The 22,477-nt window shown below is 42.6% G+C and overlaps 2 protein-coding genes and 1 long non-coding RNA gene across 4 annotated transcripts; 2 read left to right on the top strand and 1 right to left on the bottom strand.

Moving 5' to 3' along the window:
- Window positions 1–304: 304 nt before the first annotated feature.
- ngly1 (N-glycanase 1) lies at window positions 305–6,728 on the bottom strand. Its single transcript, XM_079368521.1, has 12 exons — window positions 6,547–6,728; window positions 5,923–6,037; window positions 5,582–5,803; window positions 5,018–5,180; window positions 4,700–4,919; window positions 4,306–4,427; window positions 3,099–3,244; window positions 2,692–2,802; window positions 2,420–2,605; window positions 2,097–2,282; window positions 1,452–1,629; window positions 305–1,370 (listed from the first exon to the last, which is right to left on the bottom strand). Exons 1-12 carry the CDS (start codon window positions 6,645–6,647, stop codon window positions 1,195–1,197), a joined length of 1,926 nt encoding a protein of 641 aa, XP_079224647.1. The 5' UTR covers window positions 6,648–6,728; the 3' UTR covers window positions 305–1,194.
- A 104-nt stretch (window positions 6,729–6,832) lies between these two features.
- On the top strand, window positions 6,833–9,771 carry oxsm (3-oxoacyl-ACP synthase, mitochondrial). Its single transcript, XM_079368540.1, has 2 exons — window positions 6,833–8,081; window positions 8,223–9,771. The coding sequence occupies exons 1-2, from the start codon at window positions 7,087–7,089 to the stop codon at window positions 8,623–8,625; spliced, it is 1,398 nt and encodes a 465-aa protein (XP_079224666.1). The 5' UTR covers window positions 6,833–7,086; the 3' UTR covers window positions 8,626–9,771.
- A 7,336-nt stretch (window positions 9,772–17,107) lies between these two features.
- On the top strand, window positions 17,108–20,655 carry LOC306839784. 2 transcript variants are annotated; one of them, XR_013781249.1, is made up of 3 exons: window positions 17,108–17,176; window positions 19,714–19,802; window positions 19,984–20,655. It is a non-coding gene; the product is annotated as an uncharacterized lncRNA (long non-coding RNA). The 2 variants fall into 2 exon arrangements; XR_013781250.1 differs by lacking the exon at window positions 17,108–17,176 and adding an exon at window positions 18,904–18,995.
- The last annotated feature ends 1,822 nt before the right edge of the window (window positions 20,656–22,477 follow it).

Here is a 22,477-nt window from a genome sequence, read left to right as displayed (position 1 = left end):
ATAAAGAGCATCTATTGATAATTTCAAACTCTCTAATTTAATCTTCTTCCCTATATAAAAAGCAAATGAGACTATCAATGATAAAATGATTACTATATTTATCTATACTCGAGTCTTAATGTCTGTAATCACTTCTTTGGAGAAAGTGTCAGACAAGTTGATTCACGGCAAATGTTCACGACTGATACATTTGACTGTTAAGGAAGCAGGAAAAAATGTTCCCAGGAAAATAAAAATCTTCACCGATTCAGAACAAAATCAAAAAAGAGGTGAGATATTCCACTCAGCCACAACACAAAAAAGGTTCCTTGGGAGAGCTTTAATTAACACTTTACCTTCGCTTAATACTAGATCGCCCGTTTGACTTAAAAAGATATCTTCATAACATATTCATAGATCTTCTAAAAATCCTCAATCATATTAATTTTATTACAGGCAGGAGAAAGAGAGCGACCTGAGCCGCCATTGGCATCAACCCTTGTGTGTTATGTTGGAAAGTCTCCCTCACAAATAACACACATTCACAGTGTAGAGACATTTTTACAAAAACTATGGCTTTATGGTCGAACCTTTTTACACATACTGCATGTTTCATAAATCAGTAAAACGACAAATAAAACAAATGTGTGGCAGAGATCTGTAGTCTGTGGTAGTAACAAAAGACATGTCTTCATTCATGTGGGATCAGCTCACGCATACTACTAAGGGAATTCCAGTATTTTGATTTTGATATCTTTAGTGAGTACATGATGAGCAGCTTCAAACTGATAGCTTTCCCCCGTGTTTGCATCAGACAGGCTACGACTGTTATGTTAAGTGTCTGCCAGCATCACAGAGGATCACTACAGAGATTTGCCTTTTTAAGTCTGAGATCCTATATTGAAACCAGAATCAGCCAGTATAGAGTTTTATCTTTCAAAGACGCCACCTCCATTAACAAAAAGCGTTTTCTTTAGAGCACAGATGTTTGTTGTCCAACAATGCCTCCACAAGTTTGTTTTTCTGTGTGCGAGAACAGAATACACAATATTTGCGCATTTAAAAAGGTTAAAAAAAAAGATGCCCTGAACCCATCATGGAAAACAGACAAGTTCAAATATTGCACTGATTTGTCAACAAACCAAACTATCATCCAAACCTTTTTGTTCTGAACTTGTCAAACAGAGAAAAAAGAATTAGAGGGTCCACTTTATGTTAAGCATCTTCTAAGTGGACAAGGATCTCAAACGAACACTCCTCCGTCTCCTTCAGGCTTTGTCTGAAGATCTGAGCGTGCTGCCAGGACGCATCCCCATCCCCACCACTGAGGCCAGCGACAACAAGGAACTCAGAGGAGCCGGAGAGACTCTGGAACGACTGCATCTTCCCGTCTAAAGATTCAGGAAAGGAAATTAGAAAGAGTGAACTGACAGTCAAATGTTGAGTATTTCACCAAATATCCTTCATCCCACCTCCTGAGAACGCTGTAGTAGCCGAGCCTGCCTGCAAGTGCCAGCAGACTTCGCCAGAGTGGAAGGTCTGGCTACTGGCCATGACGGAGACGGACTTTATCTTCATTCCTGCTGGAGCAAAGTCGAACTTCCAGCTCAATTTTCCCTGAGAGGAGCCTTCTGTTCGAGCGAGGTACACCTGAGGAGAGAAACACAATCAGGTCATAACAGGGGGCTTCAGGTGTTTAAAGTCCCTCTCCTGAACACATCTTGTTAATCGTTTCATTTAAGTTACAACAATCTCAGTCTGTACATGGAAACCTGCAACTCACTCAACATGTATCGGAGGAGCTTTTCAACTGAATTCAAGCCATGTGGAAGCATCTTTTTTTCCTTATCAAAGGCTTAGAAACAAAAGTAGAAGGATTTTATCACTTTAAAAAGGTCCATTAACACTTGTACATTTTCCCCTCACATTTTCCAAAAATGCATAATGAGAAAAAAAAAAGTACAACACTCATTTTTTGTTTAGTGCTTAAATTTCAGTTTTCATCTCGTCGTTCTCAGAATAGAGGTTAGACGTTCTCAAAGCTTTAAAATACTGCACCAGTCTGGTTCAAACTAAAAATAAGCATCAGTCAGTTCATTAAAAAATAACAAGCCTACCATCTGCCAGTCGTCCTCCAGCTTTCTGAACACAGACTCCGTCCTCCACGTGCACTGATCCCAGCTCGCAATGAGCTCGCCGTCGTTGGACACTCGACAGTACTCGTCTTTGGAGGCGTTGTAGCGCACGTGCAGTAACCTGTCGCTTTTCTCTCTCTCAGTGGGAGTGAACACAAAACCTGCAGCCTGAGAGAAACACACACGCTGTCAAGTGTGCGCTGATGTGAAGAAGGCTGCGTTCAGATTTTTTGTTTGACTGTACACACTGCGTGTTAAACATGGCCTGTATCAGACTCCTGTGGGAATGATGAATCAAAGTCTACCTGTGTGCTGGTTGCCGTGTCAGCCCCTCTGGTCTCCCCGCGTGCTTGCCTCCAGGCCAGAGATCCAGAGTTACGTCCCCCGAGCTCTCCTGATTTCGGTTTCTTCGGGGAGATAAACTCGACCAGCTCAACGAGCAGCCTCTCAGTAAGAACCTTCTTCCTGTCTGGACTCAGGGCCTGCTGCCTCTGCAGTGTCAGAGCAGATTAAAAGGTGGTTAACGTCAGATTCGCTGCAGTACTTTAGTCGTACTTGTAGCGTTCGAAACACTCACTGATTGGTTGAGTCCATTTATGGTGTGCAGCAGCCACGCCTCCTGAACCCTGGTCCTCCTCGTCAAAATCTCTGGATGTTTGCACGAGTACCTCCAGGTCACGTCGACCACCTGCAACACACAAACACGCATACGCATACGCATGAACTGTCTGCTGAACGACCACTGTGAGTGCAGTTGCTGCTGTTTGGCCAAAAGAGGGCGCCAATTATTCCAAGATAAAAACCAACACCGGACACGGACGTCACCTTCCAAAGACTTTTAAACTTCAGTATGAAACAAGCAAAAATAGAAAAAACAGCGATATCTGGTTCGAGACTAAGTGAGTGGGATCTGAACAAAAAGTCAAACAAGAATAGATTTTCACCACTGATGATGAAAGGACTCGTGTCAGCAGCAGGATGTACCTGGTCTTTAGAGAAAGCCAGAACGTAAGCCAGCTTCTTCCCCCAGCCGACCTCGTACAGCAGAGGTTTATCACAGGCGTTCTCACAGGAGTCACAGTGCAGCCAGCGGCGCTGAGACGACGAGTAAATCTCTGTCCACACGTGGTCTGAAAACAACAGGCAGAGAATATCAAACTGAGCCTTTTCCTCCGTTTTAAACATTTCAAATGTTACCGATACATCATAAATTATACTCATAAAGAAAGAGGAAAATAGAAATGAGAGCTGGACCATGAAAAGAAAAGTTTAATGGTCTCATCATTTTTAAGTTTGTGAGATTTTGAATGGACCTCCTTCAAACGTCAGGATTCACTTAGAAACACTCAGAAGTGTTCAGTTAAATGTTATGATCTTCACTTAAAGACGTTTGCTCACTTCTCCGTGTGTCCTAATTTAAGCTGTGACTAACGGTTTCTTTTCATTATCAATTGATGAGCCGTGTTCAGCCGCATTATTTGAGTCATAATTGTCCAAAAAATTTATCCAGTTCTTTGTGAAAAAAAATCAAAAGATGTCACTTGTTAATGCAGTTCTTAAAATTCAAAGATATCTAATTTATCCATCCATCCATTTTCTGTCCAGTGGGCATCCGGAGCAGATGCCCAGCCACCTCAGCTGACTCCTCTCGATGTGGACGAGTAGCGTTTTTGCCTCCACAACAGCCGGGCTGCAGAACGCCTGGCCCGCTGGTACCCGTCAGCTGCCTCCGGAGTACTATGAGCTAACGACACCCGATAGGACTACTTCTTCCCTTACTCTCGGTGTCGACCGCCAATTTAACTATCTTAAAAACTGAAGAAAGCAGGAGATACTCGCATATCAAGAGGCTTAAACACTGAAGTTAGTCAACCAGGATGGGTAGTTTGTAAAACACTGATTCTTTTATTATGAAAATAGTTGCTGATTTACTGTTTTTAAGCCTATTAATGACTGTTAAGCACAAGAAGAGATACTGCTGGACAAACTGAATAATGACTAAGGACAGCTCACTCACTGATAAGGACATTAAAATAATCCTAAATGGACTTTTGAGTCTTTTTATCAGAATAGTAGCAATGGTCCTTTAGGACTTAAATTCCTCCTAATATATCAAACTGCACCTGATATATTCTCTGCAGGACTTGTAATGCATATAATCACATTACATGCATGATAGTGATGTACCCACCTGTGCTGTCCCAGATGTATCTGGCCTCCAGGCCCATAGCTCGGCAGCACAACGTGAAACAGTTAGCCCACTCTCCACAGCGCCCCCTCCTGGTTTCAAGCAGCTTTTCAGGATTGTTGTACCTGAAATTAACATTGTAGAAAAAAACTAAGCATACACATACAACATTTTCATAAATACATGCCATGGTTCTACATATATAGTTAGTGTGCACTCTTAACGGTGTGCATTAAAAAAAACTTAATTTCTTACAATTTAAAAACAGCTGCTATCAAATACAAGATTTAACAATGATTTGTTGAAGCAGTAAAAAAGCTAAATCCAAAGTTTAATCTTGCCTCTAAAACATTATTCCTAACACCCTCCCTGCAGTGAACATGTCAAACACACAGACCTGGGGAATCTGGTCGAGAGTTGGCAGCTCTGACAGTAGTGGTTCTCCACTCGCTGGGCGCCCCATCGGAGGTCATCCGCACTGGGACTGAGCGAGCTGGAGTTCTGTGTCTGGCCTCCGCAGCGGCTGCAGGGCAGAGAGTCCACCCAGGAGAAGAAGTCCTTTTTGAACCAGCTGAGCAACTCCAGCACCAGAAAGTCCTCTATTCCGAGTTTACATTCTGCAAACAGGAAAGCAAGCCAGCTGATCTTTCTGTTGAACTAGATGAACCTGCATGCGTTGTAAGACCGCATGTTACACTGATTTAGGGGACTTTACCCGAATCTGCTTCTTTGGCTTCCTTCAGCCTTTGTTCAGCATTAGAGGACATCTGCTGGTGAGGAATGTGGCTCCTGGCTTTCTGCTGCAGCTCTGGGTTTTCATAGAGCATCACATGCTGGAAGTTTGACTGGAGAGTCACTAAGAAGCTCATGCTGCTCTCCTGAAAGGAACATCAGGGTTACATACAAGTCAAGGGTCATGGAGAGCAGTGAAAATGCTTCATAAATAAACTGGGACGCTCCTCTGCTTGAGGATACACGTTTGATTTTACATGAGTCTAGGTGGTGTGGTTGAACCAAAGGTAATTTTCTGTCACAATGTGATTGTCAATAAAGTTTCCTGAATCTTTAAAAGATGTCATTTTCTAAACGTTTTCTATTTTTCGTTGCTTATTCCCCTCCTTAAACAGCAAACTGGCACATGTGCCATATCATTCATATCATAAGGATGTGCATCACAAGATTTGTAGATCTTTTCATGTTAAATTTATGTCAGCCAAAAGTGAACGCAGTCTTACTGTGACCCTACGAGTCATTTAAACCAGGGTGTCCACATCATTACCAAGGATGTCGGCTGTGCTGCAGGTGCTACGGCGGGCTGGCTCGGTGCTGCGGCAGGGCTTTCTGGTGTTGAAGATGAGGAAGAGGATGCAGCAGCCTGAGCAGAAGGTTGGACGGGCTGCCCTCCGTGCAGCCTCTGATCCCTCTCCTTAGCTATGGATTCCCTGATGAGCTTCAGCTGATCCACGGAGGCAGACTTTGGGAACACCAGGTGTGTCTCAGCCTAAGAAAGAATTGCAAGATGTTGTAATATTTACTCTCATTCACCGATGGATAACAAAATAGACCCTTGGGAAATGAGCATGCATCAGCTTTAAACTTATCGCAGTAACAAAATCGTACCTCTTCAAATCCCATCTCGAAGAGGCACTCCACAGCACCTTTGATGGGCAGCAGCTTGGTGGAGAAAGTAGGGTTACCTATACGGATCGATCTGTACTTTTCCTCATTAGGATACCTGACGGAAGGAGATAAAAAAAAAAGATGAGTTACATGATTTACACGTTTACAAATGAGAAAGTAACAAATTGAGTATCGACATAATGAGTTAAATACTGGGGTTTTCAATGTACACGTGGCAGAAACATTTAAAAACCAATGTTAGATATTCTCTATACATTATTGCTTTTAATTAGTGGCTCAATTGTAAGACGAATTAACCAGAACAGCCTTGGTAAAGATGTCAACTTAAAAAAATAACTTTCACGTACATGTGTGAGATTAAATACAATGAATCAGAAAAAAAGCCGATTATTTAACAGAGTTTTGGTTTGACGCAGGACAGACATCTGGTGTTTATCTTGACGCATGTGTCCTTTGCTCACTTCACACCGATGATTAAAGTGATCTACTGCTGGAGGCATTTAAAAAATACATATATCCAAAATGAAACACCCAGATTAAATGTTACACAACCCTGCTGAGGCTAACACATCCGTACCTGCGTTCATAAGTTCAAAACATTACCTTAAAATGTTGTCGGCGTATGTGAGCAGTAACTTGGAGGCGTCGAGAAACTCCTCATTTGAATTCTCACACAATGTAGTGACTGCAGGGGATTCAGACATGTTTAAACCTCATGAACAAACCAGCTGCTGTGACTCTGAAAAGTGTTGTTTGGACGGATGGATGTTGGGGTCCTTGATGCAGCTGCCCTGTCGACTGCCTGATTTTTATTTTTGCAGCCTTAAAAAATGTGAAACAAGCATTACGACTATAATTATCACCTTAATTATGTTTCATATAGCATGAGGTTTAAACATCTTGCTTTATTGATATTAAGGTCATTTTTAACTTTACATATATTTTTGGAAAAAAAATCCGGCGTTACAAAAAGCTGCTTCAATGATTCAACCATGGAGTCGTTTCCTCGCTGCTTGGATGTATTGACAGCTCAGTTTAAAGTGTTTGTTAGTCTAACATTTAAGTGCAGCTTCATTTGAAGGAAACTTTGCACTTTTTAAAAAAAACATTTATTCTCTTTTATGAATATTGACATATCGCAGCATGTCTGCTCTGTCACCATTCATTTGGACTAAACTCAAGTTGAGATCACAGAACATAAGGACACTTCTTCAAAAGAGTGTCTCTGTGTGTCCAAACCAAGACTCAACAAGACAGCACAGCTCTGGACCCCACAGAAGGAGGGTCGTCATTACTGGGATCGGGTTAGTGTGTCCTCTGGGGACTGGGACCGCACTGGCCTGGGACCGGCTGGTGAAAGGTCACTGTGGGATCGTGTCTCTGGACTCAGAGGAGTATAAGACAGTCCCCTGTAAAGTTGCAGCTCTGGTACCAAGAGGAGACGAAGCGGGTCACTTCAAGGAGGACAGGTTTGTCTCTCGTGGGGAGATCAACAGCATGTCACCAGCCACCGTGATGGCCCTTGGAGCCGCTCAGCTGGCTCTGGAGGACTCAGGTTGGCGCCCAGAAAGCACAGAGGAGCATCTCAACACAGGGGTGGCTGTCGGCATGGGCATGGTGTCTCTGGATGAAATCGCTCGCACCTCTGCTGCTTTCAAAGAGAAGGGATACAACAGAGTCAGCCCTTTCTTTGTGCCTCGCATCCTGGTCAACATGGCGGCCGGTCACATCAGCATCAAACACAACCTGAAGGGTCCCAATCACGCCGTTTCCACAGCATGCACCACCGGAGCCCACGCCTTAGGGGATGCAGCCAGGTTCATAGCTCACGGGGATGCGGTTGCCATGGTAGCAGGGGGTACAGAGTCATGTGTGGGCCCTCTGTCCATAGCCGGGTTTGCCAGGGCACGAGCCCTCGCCACTAAGTGGAACGACAGTCCCGCGCAGGCGTCGAGACCGTTTCACCCGGAGAGAGAGGGCTTCGTGATGGGAGAAGGAGCGGCGGTGCTCCTCCTGGAGGAGCTGGAGCACGCAGTGAGGAGACGAGCCAGGATATACGCAGAGGTGCTCGGGTATGGACTCTCAGGGGACGCCAGCCACATCACAGCGCCCACTGCAGATGGCGATGGAGCATTCAGGTGACTCTTGGAGGATTTTTGTGAGAAACATAGTTTTGCATGTCAATAATAAGAAGACAATCAGAGACAAAAAAACAAGTTTCCGCCACATGCTGTCAGCCATGTTTATTAATTGTCTTCCTGCATTAACTGTCTTCACAGATGCATGTCTGCAGCACTCAGAGATGCCAGCGTCTCACCGGCGGAGGTGACGTACGTAAACGCCCACGCCACCTCCACACCATTGGGAGATGCAGCTGAAAACGCCGCCATCAAGAGGCTCTTCCGTGATAACCTCGAACGCCTGGCTGTGTCCTCCACAAAGGGGGCCACGGGACACCTGCTGGGGGCCGCAGGAGCCCTGGAGGCAGCTTTCACTGCTCTGGCGTGCTACCACAGGGTCCTTCCTCCGACGCTCAACCTGGATCGCACAGACCCAGAGTTTGACCTGAACTATGTTCCCTGCACAGCTCAGCCCTGGCAGACTCCTGGCCGACGGGTCGCCGTCACAAACTCATTCGGATTTGGAGGCACCAACGCCTCGTTGTGTCTGGCGAGCATCTGACGTGCAGCCTGAATCTCACTCCTCTGTTGTGGAGTTTCACTGACTGAACGCTGCAGCAGAATTGACCTTCATGATTAATGTTTGACTTGACACTGCAGAATTTAGATGGTGAACATTAAACTCTGAGAAAAAACATCTTCTCTTTTCATGTTTAATAATTGGCTCTTTTTGAAAAAGCAGTCAGGGGTTCTTCTGCAGCATCTGGCTCGTGTGTTGCTCTACTTATTAACATGATTATTGTTTTTTTTTTCTCACTTGTGAATGGCAGGATAAAACTGGATGGAAAGTAACTCACCCACTCAGAGGGGACGCTGTGGTATTTTTAAACTGTTTTCATGTATTTTGGGATCTGAGAGACAAACGGTGACAAAGAGTTTTGATGCAGCTCCAGCAGAAAGCTGCAGTCTGCAGCCGTACGCAGGGTTAAAAGACTGAAACATCATTACAGGGGGCAACTACAAATCGAAAAAAAGGTCCAACAAAAGAAGCTTTTCTTATCTTTGTGTCTGAAAATATCACAAAAGGGACTTTTATACAAACCCAAAACAGCCATTACAATCTATGTTTGATCCACCAGACTCGAAAAAAACAAGACAAAAATACAAAAATAACAATTTTACCTTGCAGAGAAAATAGATGCTGGTCTGCTCCTGACATCATCTGTTTTTTTTAAGTTTCTAGCGTCCGCTTTTGTGTTTCAGATGCATTGTTTGGATCCAACACAAACATGTCTGTGTAACACAAACTAAACGGGTATTATCTGCTGAGTTCTGCTCTGCAAGGTCATTTGACTGTTTTTGTAAAAGGAGTTTGGTGACTTTGAAGAGAGCGATGTTTCACATTTCAAGAGGATCTTTCTCTTCAAGGATCCGTTCTGTGATGCTGTCAGACATGTTGTAGGGAAACAATCTGAGCCCGTCATTAGCTCATAACATAAAAATAAAACAGCGCTTTTAGTGGATGTAGCCAAGGCCAGGCAATTTGTTTCCTCCAGTGCATTTCAGCTACAAGGCGATTCATGACATCAAAAGCATCACGACTGAAGGGGATAAGAAACGCTTTATTAGAAAGTATTTATAAATGTACTTTAAACAGATGATTTAATAAAGAAAGCTGACAGGCTTTTCTTTGCAGCTGTTAACATTTCTCATACTCAGCTTCATCAATTCCAGAAATTCTTGAAATATGAAGAAAAAATAAAAACCCCAAGCTGGAATATGAGTATCACATGAAGCCTTTCTAAAACCTTTATTTTTTAAATGTTGGCATGTTGTGTTAAATTCAGAGTGTGATCAGTTTCAGATTAAAAATAGCACAAATGAAACATCTCCAAGAAATTTCATTTTTGAAAATGATATTTTGAATTTGACGTCAGCAACACGTGTCAGTATAGCGTCATGTTTACCCTGGGAACTGAAATTGGACCTTTTGAAAGCTACTTTGAGTTGCCTTTAAACAAGCATAGATGACTAAACTAGTCATCAACCAGCTCCGAGAAGCAAACATTCACTTGTTTCCCAGCAGGTGGCGCTGGTTCACAGCGAGTATTGCATGTTGCTTTGAAGCACATTTCCTGTCCAGTTTTCAGCAGACCCCTCAGCATCAGAACAGACTGAGGTCAATAAAACCTCAATGATGATTAATTCATTGCAAAGTCACTTCAGAACAAAGCAGGAAGTGCCTGCAAGAGACAGCAAGGCAGACATCTGAGATGCTTTTACATCCATTAGAGATGAAATCATCAGTAGGATGAAGAGTGGTATCAGGAGAACAAGTGTTAATAATGGAACTCTGTCCGTTTATTACAATTAAACTAAGTGATGCTAAAGCAATAAGAGGAGCACTCATAACATCTAACAGAGGTAAGAACTCTCTGTAGAGCCTTTTTACTTTTTTACCAGATGCAAAAAAAAACTCCTGAACACTTCCTGAAATGCTGAGAGTGAATTACATGTTCAGCTCTCTCATAACATTTCCACATCAAGTTGTGCAAACGTAGCAGCACATCTTCAGTAACATTCACTGCACGTGGGCTGGATAATGATGTTAAATCACATCTGTGTAATTGCTGTGTACAAATTTCTTTTTTTAAAAATATCTTGCATGCAAGAATGAACTGTTTCCACTCATTTGTTCACACTGTGAATACATCCAACTACACACAGCATTGATATTGAAGGCAGAAACTGTCGTAATAGCATCCAACTTTGTTGCTCCGTCCACCGTGTTTTTTGTTTTTGTACCTTTTTTACGTCATGTCCTGCCTCCCTATGACCCGCTCCGGTCCAGCAGTGAAAGTCTGCAGCTCATTGATGCAGGTTTGAGCAGGCAAGGCAGCATGCGTTGAAGTTTTTTTAGAAGTGCATGTTTGAATAAGGTTTAAGAGGCCTTCTTCTCCGTAAGGATTGGGCCTCTTGTAGACTTTAATTTCATCTGTTGGGAAAACAAGTGAAGGAAGAGCAGAGCAGGGAGGATGTGTGAGAAGTCTAAGTGTCATTATGTTAAGTTGAAGTGAGAGTTCGATGATAAACATTCCCCTTTTTAGAAAGTAAAGGACACTTATCAGGTACACACATTCTTCAAGGTTTGAACAGTAACTGTTCATCTGACTTTTCTCAAATAGAGAATATGACCCCGACGTTAAACAAGCATAACACAGAACTTGCAGTGATGACAGACTCACAAAAGTACACAGAATAAACAACACATTGTACAGATCTTTTTAAGTCTTCAAGGACGCGTCTGACATTTTAAAAAGTATTATCCTCTTTATCGAACGCTCAATAAAAACATCGATGCCACCTCTTGTCTGCATGTTAAGTAGTAGCTGGAGCCGGCAGACAGTACGATTAGATAACCTCACAGGGGCATCTTTAATTCATGTGTCTGTTTTCTTCTTCTTGCTTAATGTAATTATTTCATGTACAACAGAGATGAGTGAATCACAGAGGAATAACTTCAGGATGAATCACAGCATGGACTCCAAGATGGCTGCCCTCCATTAAAATACCTTTGTTTTCTGACCTTTTGTTTTTGTTCTGGTGCCTGAAACACACAAGGTATCCATTTGGGTTTTTTTTTCTTTTGACATATTATGCAAAATACACCTCACCATGTTTTTCTAACACTAACATGTGTCCTAGTCTGTTTCCCCAACGCCCCAATGATGAGAGAAGTCCATCCTCTACGTCTTCTGTCTGCTCCACTTTTGGGAAAATGTGTGCTCAAACAGGCCATTAGGAGATTTTCCCTTTATGACATCACAAAGGGCAGTAACCCCTCCCCCAGGTGGGTGACACTTGCAAAGCTAGGTGTTTGTTTTCCTTTTGTTTTTAAAGCTACAGACACAGAAACAGCCTGTTCTGAGCAGGATCAGAGTGGATTTACAACACGAAACTATAAGGAGCTCTGAGACTTATTTAAACAAGATGAAAAGAAGTATAAAACTTGACCTTCAAGCACAACTTTCACATTTTCACTTCTAAAAACTCCCAGCATCACGAGGTGAGCTGCATGTTTGAACACAAACAACCAAGTATTTCACCTTGACTTTATGTGAACTTTTGCTGTCCAGCCTTTAAGCAAAATGTCTCCCAGAAGACCGAGTGAGCTGTTGTGTGAATGCAGAAGATAAAAGTCAGGATTCTCCAACACTCCCTACCGAGTGGGTCGAGTGATGGTGTTTATTTCATGAGACTGGAAAAGAAACAAGCCAACACGAAGTGAGACAAACTTCAAACTTGGTCCTGCTCGTCAGTATGTTGTTTGATACTGTAGAAATGTCAAATTACACATAACGGTGACAACTGAAATCAAAGGGTCTGACTCTGTTTCTTTGTTCTTGTTCATAAACTGGGAAAATCTCCCTCTGTGATGGTCATGTGTTAGAAGGAAACGGTCAGGAGTGTGTGAAAGGAGCTAACGGCTCATTTCAACCTGTTTTCAATCAGGCAGGTTCTCCTTTAATTGACACTTTGGTATCTGTTGCCTCATTCATAAACCATAAACATGTAAATGTCTGCTTGGTAGCCCCTTGTGTTTGACCCATGAACGTTGGATTTAAACTGTCTCTATTCAGTGTCAACAGTCTCTGCATGCTGGAGTGCTGAAGCAGACGTGCACCTGGGGAAAACCCTGCAGTGCCAAACCTCGTACACCAGGCTCAGGTGAGACCTACAGATGGGCTTTTATGACTTGTCTGTTAAACTAAATATAGTGTGTTACTTTCTGCGAGATAACAGCACAACAATTAATGAGCTCATCTTTGCTGGTGTCAAACTTGAATGTCAGCCTAAAAGCCATTCATGCAACATTTAATTTAAGCTTCAAGTACTCTTAAAAGTAGTTAGAATAGCTGAAGGTTATCAGTGCATTCATTTACAAACAACTTCATGACATGTATAAATGACATCAGAAAAACATTAAGAAAATTCAGATTCAACCTTTATTTTACAAATGATGTCTACAAAAGCCTCTCAGTCTTTGTGCCTTATAATGAAGCACACTCAGTTTTGGAAGTATGTCCAAAATTGTAAGGCTGGACCCTTAGCTCTGTATTTCACTGGGTGAATAATTATACTGTCCCTGCTGAATTAATAGCATGATGTAAAGCCTGACCTATATGATGAATTGCTGTACTGGGGAATTTCTGTCCCACCCATTTTAGGAGATTACGTATTATTAACTCCTCTGGATGTCACATCCTGCTAATGAATCAATCAATTATTCATACATTTTTTAATTTGAAATCATTTGACAGGGATAAATGGGGTTTTTTTGTGGGTTGGAAAGGAAGACCCAGCATTGACATGGAGACTATTTTGTCTCCTCGGGTCAGTCACATAACTCTCTGCCTTACTGTAGTTTCTAATGCAGAGTACTGTGTGTGTGTGAGAGAGAGTGTGTGTTTCTTACTCCCTGCAGCAAGACCCTACATGCAATGTCATTTTGTTTTGTATCAAGATGTCCTGCTAGATAAACCACTGTGCTGTTACATGGACAGAGACCCCCCAACTTACAGAAGGGAGGGGGCCGTTTTAGTTTTCCAGGTTTTGTGATTCATTTGGACGACTTTTCTTCACAGTGAATACAAGAAGAGGAATTCAACGATCAGGAGAGCCCACGTTACCTGGTGGTGCAGAGATGTAAACAGAGACAACAGCACTTTAAGACATCTGCAGCTCAGGTGACCAGAGTCTGCATCACTCACCGTCCACAGTTTCCTGCTCGACTGAAGAGCTGCGATAAACAGACTGTCTCCAATTCTTCAAATTGAAATAGAAAAAACCCCCCAGACGAGTCAAATTGAAAGTACTACTTCATGCTGTTATTTACATGAAGACACAATCCATAGTCCACATGATGCATTTACTTGATGAAAACACACAATGTGTCAGCTGCTGACTTGGAAAGCTGAAAATACTCTCGAGTCTTTCCTGTACTTTGTCAGGCAAAATAACATACATTTGTCGCTGTGTATCAGTTCAAACAGGGAGGAAGTAAAATCAGAACTCATCATATTCTCAGTCAGTCTACTCTGCACTATTCAATTTGATTTGTAAATTATAGACCTCAACAGCCGATCAGTATCCCACAGGCAGAGGAGCATGTATGAATGTGTCACATCACAAATTAGTGTTCAAACAAATTGTCTTTCTGACAGCTTATAAAGGGCTGACATTTGTTTACATATAGCCGGAACTACCCTGACATTGACTTTCTTAAGATTAGCTTAATTTTGTGCTACAAAGAGCGCCGTCTGCAGCGATTTATAGCCTGGCGTCCATGCCGGTACTCCAGCTGGTTTCTCATTAAAAGAGAGCCGCTCTGGCCGGCATCTCCTGTTGGTAATACATTATTGAGGAGTATCTCATAAGACCAAACATTACCAAAAAAAAATAAAAAATACTATCCCCCAAGGACTGTTTAGTGTCTAGACTTGTCCTTTCACAAATGTGACACTCATAGCAGGAGATTGTCCTTGTCTGATGCGTTCTCAGGAAATCATTAAAGGGTGTGCATGGATCGAGTGTGCAGGAGGAGGAGGACACTTCACTCTATAGACTGACATGTTTTCACATAGATTTAACAGCAACATGTATTTGGTTGCATCCTCAATACAAAGGCAAGAGAGGAAAACAATATACCGGCAAAAACCTGTCATTAACACGCTCACTCAGGATGTTTAGATGAAGTCAGAAAGATTCGATTCGTTACGGTTGTCTGCATAAAACTAGTGTTTAAAATACATATTAACATTTGACTGGAAGAAAACTTAGGCTTACTCTTGTATGGCACTGGATGCATGCTCCAAACTTCTTGTCCTCTAAGATTTGGCTGAGGAGTGCTTCAGCGAGGAGCCTTTATTTTGTGAGAGATGGAGAGACACAGTTATTGTTGTGACAGCTGAGGGGTTTTAACTTATCATTGTTGTGTTGGATGTGTCAGTCGATTGTTGTAATTCCTTCACATCTTTCACGTAAGCCTCGTTTTCCTTTTGTAACCACCTTAAATATAACATGAAATATGTTCAGACTGCAGGATAAGATCCTTCCTCCTCCTCCTCCTCTCCGAGTGTTACGTGTACCTGATCGTCCTCTTGATATCAATAGAGGCTTTACTGTGCAGGAACTATTGATTCCTTTTACTGTAATGGTTCATCTCATTCCTTTTCTTCTTCTTCCTTTTTTTTTTTTTTTACATCCCTGCCTCATAATTAGGAGACACATCTAAGCTGAGTTATGATCGCCATGGCAACAGAGTCAGCATGCATTCCCTTTGATATCACCCTGTCCCGTATGAAGCTGAAGCTTATCACCAGCTTCTAAAATTAGACCTCTGGCTGCGTCTGCGGCCTTTATTCCTCTGCTGGGACCACAATATAACTCCAGCTGTTTGCCTTTTTGTTCTTTCATGGAAGTATCAAATAACCTCAAGGGACCACTAAGAGTTTCTTTTTTTTTTTTATATATGGACTAGCAATGTATTTTTTTTTTTTCAAATCAAAAGCAGTTCAGCACTTTCAGCGCTCATCTTGATCAGCACAAAAATCCTCAAAGTGTCAGCTTTTAATTTCCCCTCTCGGTTAAAAATAATTCAACTTTAGGAACAAACTGATACACTGTGCATATCAGCAGAACGCCTCCCTTACTAACCAGTGAAAACTAGGAAGGCGAGGCCCTGGTGGCCTGCTGGTTGATTGGCTGGCTTTCAGGCCTTGATATGAAGCAGCCCAGGTTCAAGTCCGACCTCTGGCTCCTTTGCTGCAGGTCATTCCTCACTCGCTCTGTCTCCCTGATTTCCAGCTGTAGTTACTGTCCTGTCTCTCAAAAGCCCAAAAACGAATCTTAAAGAAAGGAAGAAGTTTCATGGCTTCCCCCACAAACTTTCTAAAACAACAACGGCCGAGAGGAAACTTATTTCATCCTCCCGGACTTTCTGCTTAAAGCTGCAGCTAGAACACGACGTCACGTTTTCTTTGTGAAATTAAGTCAAATACATGGCAACTCAAAGCAGACTTATTGTTCACATCCAAGGGAAGTGTGATATGCTGCTAATTTTTTTTCCGTAACCTAGCAACAGTAAGTGCTGGTAGGAAGCGATCTGACATCGATGTTGGCGATGCTGTAATCGATTAAACCAGGAAGTGACATCACAGTACAGTTACTGACACGCCTTCTTGTTTAGGTCATGTTTTCATTTACATCACTTCCTGTTAGATGTTTTAAACTCACCCTTGTCTTGTTTTTTTTTTTTTGTGGATCCTGCTTCCTGCTTTTCCCACCTTGTGTGTCAACGTCGTCCGGATTGAACCCACCTGCGTTCATTTCGTTATCATTGAACACCAGGAGAGCTGTTTTGTTGGCATGTGATTCTTTCACAACCAGCAAGACGGACAAAGATAAAACAGAAACACGACAGCCATGGTGAGTGTAGTAACAGGTGGTGTTGGAACCCAAATGCAGGTCATGCTTTTGACTCTGTTCAATCTTAAGGCTCAGAGCTATAAAAGTCTTTCAATGTCCAGGAGCTTTGGGTGGTCTGATCTGATCCAGGCGCAGATGGGCGAGGCACAAAGGCAACAAACAAACTCTCACATTGAAGTGAAACCATGCCGTGGGGCAGCACACGAAGGACATCCACACTGGCACGGCCACACAGGAGTGAACCACAGGGAAAACACACCGTGACAACGCACGCTCTGGAATCGTAGCCCAGGAGACGAGCAGATAGAAACCAAGGACAGAAAGACAAAACTCGAGGTCAGGGACTGAAGGCTGTTTACCAGAAGAGTGACAAGGCTCGGTGGTCAGAGGCAGGCAGAGTCGGTACCCCGTAATCAGGCCGAGTGTGAATGACAGAAGGTCTTGCATGAAAGTGAAAGAATAATCAGGCATAGTCTGCATGCACAGGAGAGGCTTTTACACAGGCTTGATTGCAGATGAGAGGCAGCTGTGTGCACAGGTGATCTGAAGAGGTGGGCGTGGCTGGCAGGCAGAGTGGAGCAGATGCAGGGTGAGTGGAAAAGCGCCGAGTGATGGAGTGAAGGAAGGTGAGCAGAGCACAACTTTGACAACAGGAGTCTATTTCGAAAGCAGCTTCAGCACAGATCCAGTTTGATGCATTTATGCATCTTAAATGAAACTACGGAGACATGTGACGAATATTTCAGTCTTTTAAGTTTTTGGGGGGGGTTTATTATGACAGAGCAGAGAATAGAGTCAGAAATCAGGGAGGGGGGAACGATACCTGGGAAGGGAGCCACAGGTCAGATCTGTACCCAGGCCGCCTGTCTGGACGACTGAAGCCTCCTCACATGGGCCATGTGCACCAACCACTAGGGCCCCTGCACCCCTATACTTAAGTTTTATGACAGTAAACAGAGGCTCAGTGCTGAAAGGAGTGATAAAGCAGCCACCAGTGTCATATTTAATTCTCACTGAATGTAAAAAAACAAATTCAGCTTAAGCTCTTTTTTCCTCGTCTGGTATTTTTAGTTCACACACTCTTCAGATCTTGTTTTGAAATAAATGTCACCTTGACTTGGGGTGTGATTTTATAATTAACCAGCAGCTTCCTTGACAAAGACTATCAAGTTTATGCTCTCCTAGCGCTGATGCTGACAACTGGGTCCACACGTGTAATCATTAGTTCTCCTTTATCCAGCCCCGTCTCCACACACTGGACAAAGATCGACAGTTAGAAAAACAAACTCAACAGAGTCCTTTGCATGTATTAACATTCAGAATGAGTTATTGTGCAGAATAAAAGGCTTCGACAGCTGCGTTCCCACCATCTCACTGGCTTTAAGTGCATGTGAAAAACTACTCAAATGAAAAGTCTGATTTTACAGTCGGATGCGAAAAGCTTCCCACTGTTCTGAAAAAAGGAGCTAAAGTGAAAACTGCATAAAAGTGTCTCTCTAAATACCCTCAACACCAGGCTGTTAACATGCTAACACGATGATAATGACCAGGCAGGAAATAATGGATCATGGGGGTGACTGCACACTCATATCTTTCATTATTACTGGTATGAGTAAAAGCTTCAAGTGTTGATATTTTATTTAAATTGGTGTTCACACATGCAAAATACTCCTGAAATGTCAGAGGTGGCAGCATTGTTTGCACCCTGACTTAATCCAGACTTTATCCTGTCAGCTCCACAACTTACATTTCCATGTGAAGTCAGGGCGAGCTGATGTGTGAACATAGCGAGTAATATTTAGGAAAACAAATCGATAACTTTGGCAAATGTGTTTTTTTTTTAAGGCTTTATAAACCAAATTAAAGAGTTGGAGCGTCAGAAGAAAATTTAGCAGGTCATTAATGTGTGACTGTTGAAACGCTTTCTGTCATGGTTTTGTTTTGTTTGTTTTAGTTTTCATTCTTTCCCTCGTGTTCTGTGTATGTTTGATTCCTAGTCTTGTGTTTACTTCAGTCTTGAGTGTGTTTCTGTGTCCTCCTATGTTGTCTGTAGGCTTGTTTCCTGTTACTTGTGTTTTCAGGTTCCTAGTTTGGTGTTTAATGTTTCCTCGTCTTGTTTTAAGTGTTTCCTGTTTTATTTTGTAGTATCTGGTTTAGGTGGTGTTGTCAGTGTTGAGTTTGACTTTGTACTTGTCCTCAGTTGTTCTGGTCTTGTGCTCTTTGCTCTGTGTTTCCCTCCTGTCTTGATAACCCTGATTGTCCTCACCTGTCTCATTAGTCTCACCTCTGTCTGATTACCTCATGTCTATTTAGTCTCTTTGGTTTTCCTCAGTCACCTGTCGCTTCATTGTCTACCGTACTTCAGTCTGTCATGAGTGTCTGTCTTGACCTGTCGTTTTGTCTCCCTTGGATTTACTTTGATCTTTTTCTGGATTTATTATTTAAGTAAGTTTTGGTTTTTACCTTTTGTTTAATAAACCTTTTTCTTTTACCTGCAATAAAAGGTCCTCCTCCCCTGTTTTCGTACATCTGACCGTGACACTTTCCTGTAATGCATGCAATGAAAATACCTGTCCTGGACACTCGTGAAAAAGAGATTTTTAATCTCAATGGGTTTCTCTTCCTGGTTAAATAAAGGTTAAATAAAAACAATAAAAACCATACCTGTATACCTGTGTTCTTTATGAACTTACACTGTCACTACAGACTCTGTCACTCCTTCTGTCATATTGGATTTCCTCAGTGTCCTTTGTTCCGCCTCCTCAGACTGCTGAGGGAGTGACGGCAAAATATTTAGAGCTGACCCTGGATTCACTTAGGATGGTTATCTTGTTGATTTATGTTCAAATGTTAGTTTTGCTTATCAGTCATGTTTTCATTAGTTATTTAATATATCCTCATGTCAAATGGGGCTCCTTGTAGAAGAAGAGCTGTGAAAGATGACAGACAGTTCTTATGGGACAGTCGTAGAAATCCCGTAAAAGCGCCACAGGATTCTGTTCTGCTGTGGCTTTTTAAGCCTTTAATTAAAGATACGTCAGTGGGCGGAGTCAGAAATCAAAGTGGGGAAGAACATGCAGGAAAGGAGCCACAAGCCATATTTGAACCTTGGCCGCTGTTTTATCGTTAACTTAAATGTGTGATGTGTGTGTCAATTTTACAGGTCAAGCATCCAGTTCTGCTCGTCTTTGGCTCGACCAGTGCAACATATCTGCAACCATAGCGGCTACTTTGGCTTCAATTCAGCACAAAGTAAGGAGCTCGAGGCACATTGTGTATATTAATGCGCAGTCGGCAGATGACGCCACATTTCATCTCATGCTTCACATCCCCATCGCTCACTGACCGCTAGCACCACATGTAAATTACACTGCATTATTTTACAATGCTAAGCTTGCACATGTACATCGTTCTTTTCTCTGTATATCAACAGATCTGCACAGCAAACATTCTCAAAGCAAGAACCTTTCAGCACAAAATGGGACGATTGCGAGCACGTACATGCATTTTCATGAAGTTACCTTTGCATGTATAATATCAAGAATTTGTCGCTCTGTGGTGAATAAGTTCTCCTGCTGAAAATCACTTTGCCGCTACTTTTAATAACAAAAAAAGAGAGCAGTTTCATAATCTCACAAGCAGTGTGAAGGACCGACACAGCTGGAGGAAAATGAGAGTTTCAGTCTGATGGCCCTGAACTTCTCTGCACTGCTGTGCCTGGGAGTAGGTTTAAATAAAATCCATGACTGGCTGACATCAGCTGATCGTGAAAGTATGAAGAACTATTGAAACCTGGGGGGAGTCTGCAACCTCAGCTTTTACTGTAAAGCCCAAGAGAAAACTTATATATACACATTTATGGAAACAGCAAACTGGAAAACATGAACAGGTTCCCCTGTCAGGGAGTGAAAGTAAAAAAAATGCAACGACAGCCTCCCAAGACTCCAAGACAGGAAAGATCAGTGTGTTTAAAATACCAGGAATTCAAAGTTTACAATACAAAATGGACTTAATGTGTACACTCCGTCAAGAAATTAATCTGTCTTGAGTGCAGAATCAAACTTTGTAGGCTGTCTGAAAAATGTATGTGTCTGAATGGGATGTGATAAATGATGAATCCTAAGAGCAGCTCTCAGGGATTGATTCTTCCATTACTGTCTTTACTCTTTCAAACCGGAGAGAGTTTTTATCATCAGTCTCCAGAGTGAATTTCCTCCAGAGGAGAAACTAACCAAGAGGGTAAAAAGCCCACTTAAAGCCAAGTGTTTTATTTCCAGCCTGGAGTAATGGACATCTGTAGGGAACAGAGCTCATGGAAGCCACGGGATGTTTTATGCTTTACAGTTGCTGCAGACTCCAACACAAAGGCCCCTCTCGTGCGCCTCCCTTTTAAACACGTTTATAAAAAAAGTTTGATGCTTGTGATGGGTTGAATAATATAACTAAAGTGTAACCACACTGAACGTATTCACAGAAATTTGTACTATCAGTTTGGAGCTTTTGACCGTCCACTGCAGCTGGTTGAGGCATCATAACATCTGTATCTGTGAACCAGCTGAGGTTAAACATGCAAAATCCTTACCTATGCTTCCTGCTTTGTGGAAAGGGTCTCACCCCCCCTCACCCCCCCTCAACTTTGGGGGCGGGATTAGCTCAGTTCATAGGGACCCGGGTCAGGAACCGTGGGGTCGCCGGCTTGAGCCCCAGTGCGGACCAAATATGGAAATGTGTCACCGCGGGGGTGCCCTTGAGCAAGGCACGGAATCTAGACACTGCTGGGGGGATCCCTCCGATGTCTCTCCGTCAGTGCATATCCGTTGTGCATGAATATGCCCGTGTGTGTTTCATGGTTACTAGAGTGAAAAACATCTAATTTCATCTTGGGGATGAATATTGTAAAAAAAAGATAATAAAAAATAATAAGTATTGTTGCTCGGGGCTCAGTGGTAAAGTTGGTCGTCTCTCAACAGGTAGCTCAGGGGTTTGATCCCCAGCAATGTGTCTTTGGGCAAGACACTTAACCCCTCGTAGCTCCCATGCTGCTTTGTCAGTCGTGTAAGAATGTGTCTCAGACATGACTTCCTCTGCCATCAGAGTGTGACCTGACGTGTAAAAGACAAGACGCTGAAAACTTCAAATAGATCTTTGCCAATGAAAACGTGTGATGACAGCTCAGTGTTGTTTTAACGAACCAGATTAGACGGGACTTAAATGTAAATGGTGTTCTGTCAGATATTAAAAAAAATGTGTTCTCCCAATATGCATCTCATCTGTCCGTCTAGATACAAGCAGGGGAGAGGTGTGTGTGTGTGTGTGTGTGTGTGTGTGTGTGTGTGTGTGTGTGTGTGTGTGTGTGTGTGTGTGTGTGTGTGTGTGTGTGTGTGTGTGTGTGTGTGTGTGTGTGTGTGTGTGTGTGTGTGTGTGTGTGTATGTGCGTGTGCGCGCGCGTGCGTGCGTGTGCGCGTGTGTGTGTGTGTGGAGCAGAGTACAGCAGCAAAGAGAGCGTAATACTGAGCGTTAATTAGTAAATGATGACCGGCCTATAAGTGACTAAAAACCAGACAGTGTAGAGATACAGTCACAAGAAGTCAAAATAAAACCAGTGATATTTCATTAAAAGGAGTTATTTGCTCATATTTCAGCATTTTTTTAAACCATGGGAAGCTGTTTTACTTTCTGTGGCTCATTTTCAGGAGCCCTTCTCCCTTCGACATGAGAGCGACTCTTCTGAAATGTGCATTAAAAAGGATTTGACACCGAGTGCGGCTGACAAAAAGTGGTATTATCCTTCTGTACAGTACAAAGGATTTTGGCATTTAGGAGTCATGTAATTGCTTCTTATTCATTCTTCTCTTTCAAAGCTCATTCCTCTAACCTCAGCAGTTGTACCATATCATTAAAACTTCAATTACACTCTTAATGACATT

This window comes from Symphodus melops, assembly GCF_947650265.1.
Source record: "Symphodus melops genome assembly, chromosome: 18".
NCBI classification, from domain to species: domain Eukaryota; kingdom Metazoa; phylum Chordata; class Actinopteri; order Labriformes; family Labridae; genus Symphodus; species Symphodus melops.
The sequence above is the reverse complement of the archived record's forward strand: the minus strand, read 5'-3'. Positions and strand labels throughout refer to the sequence as shown.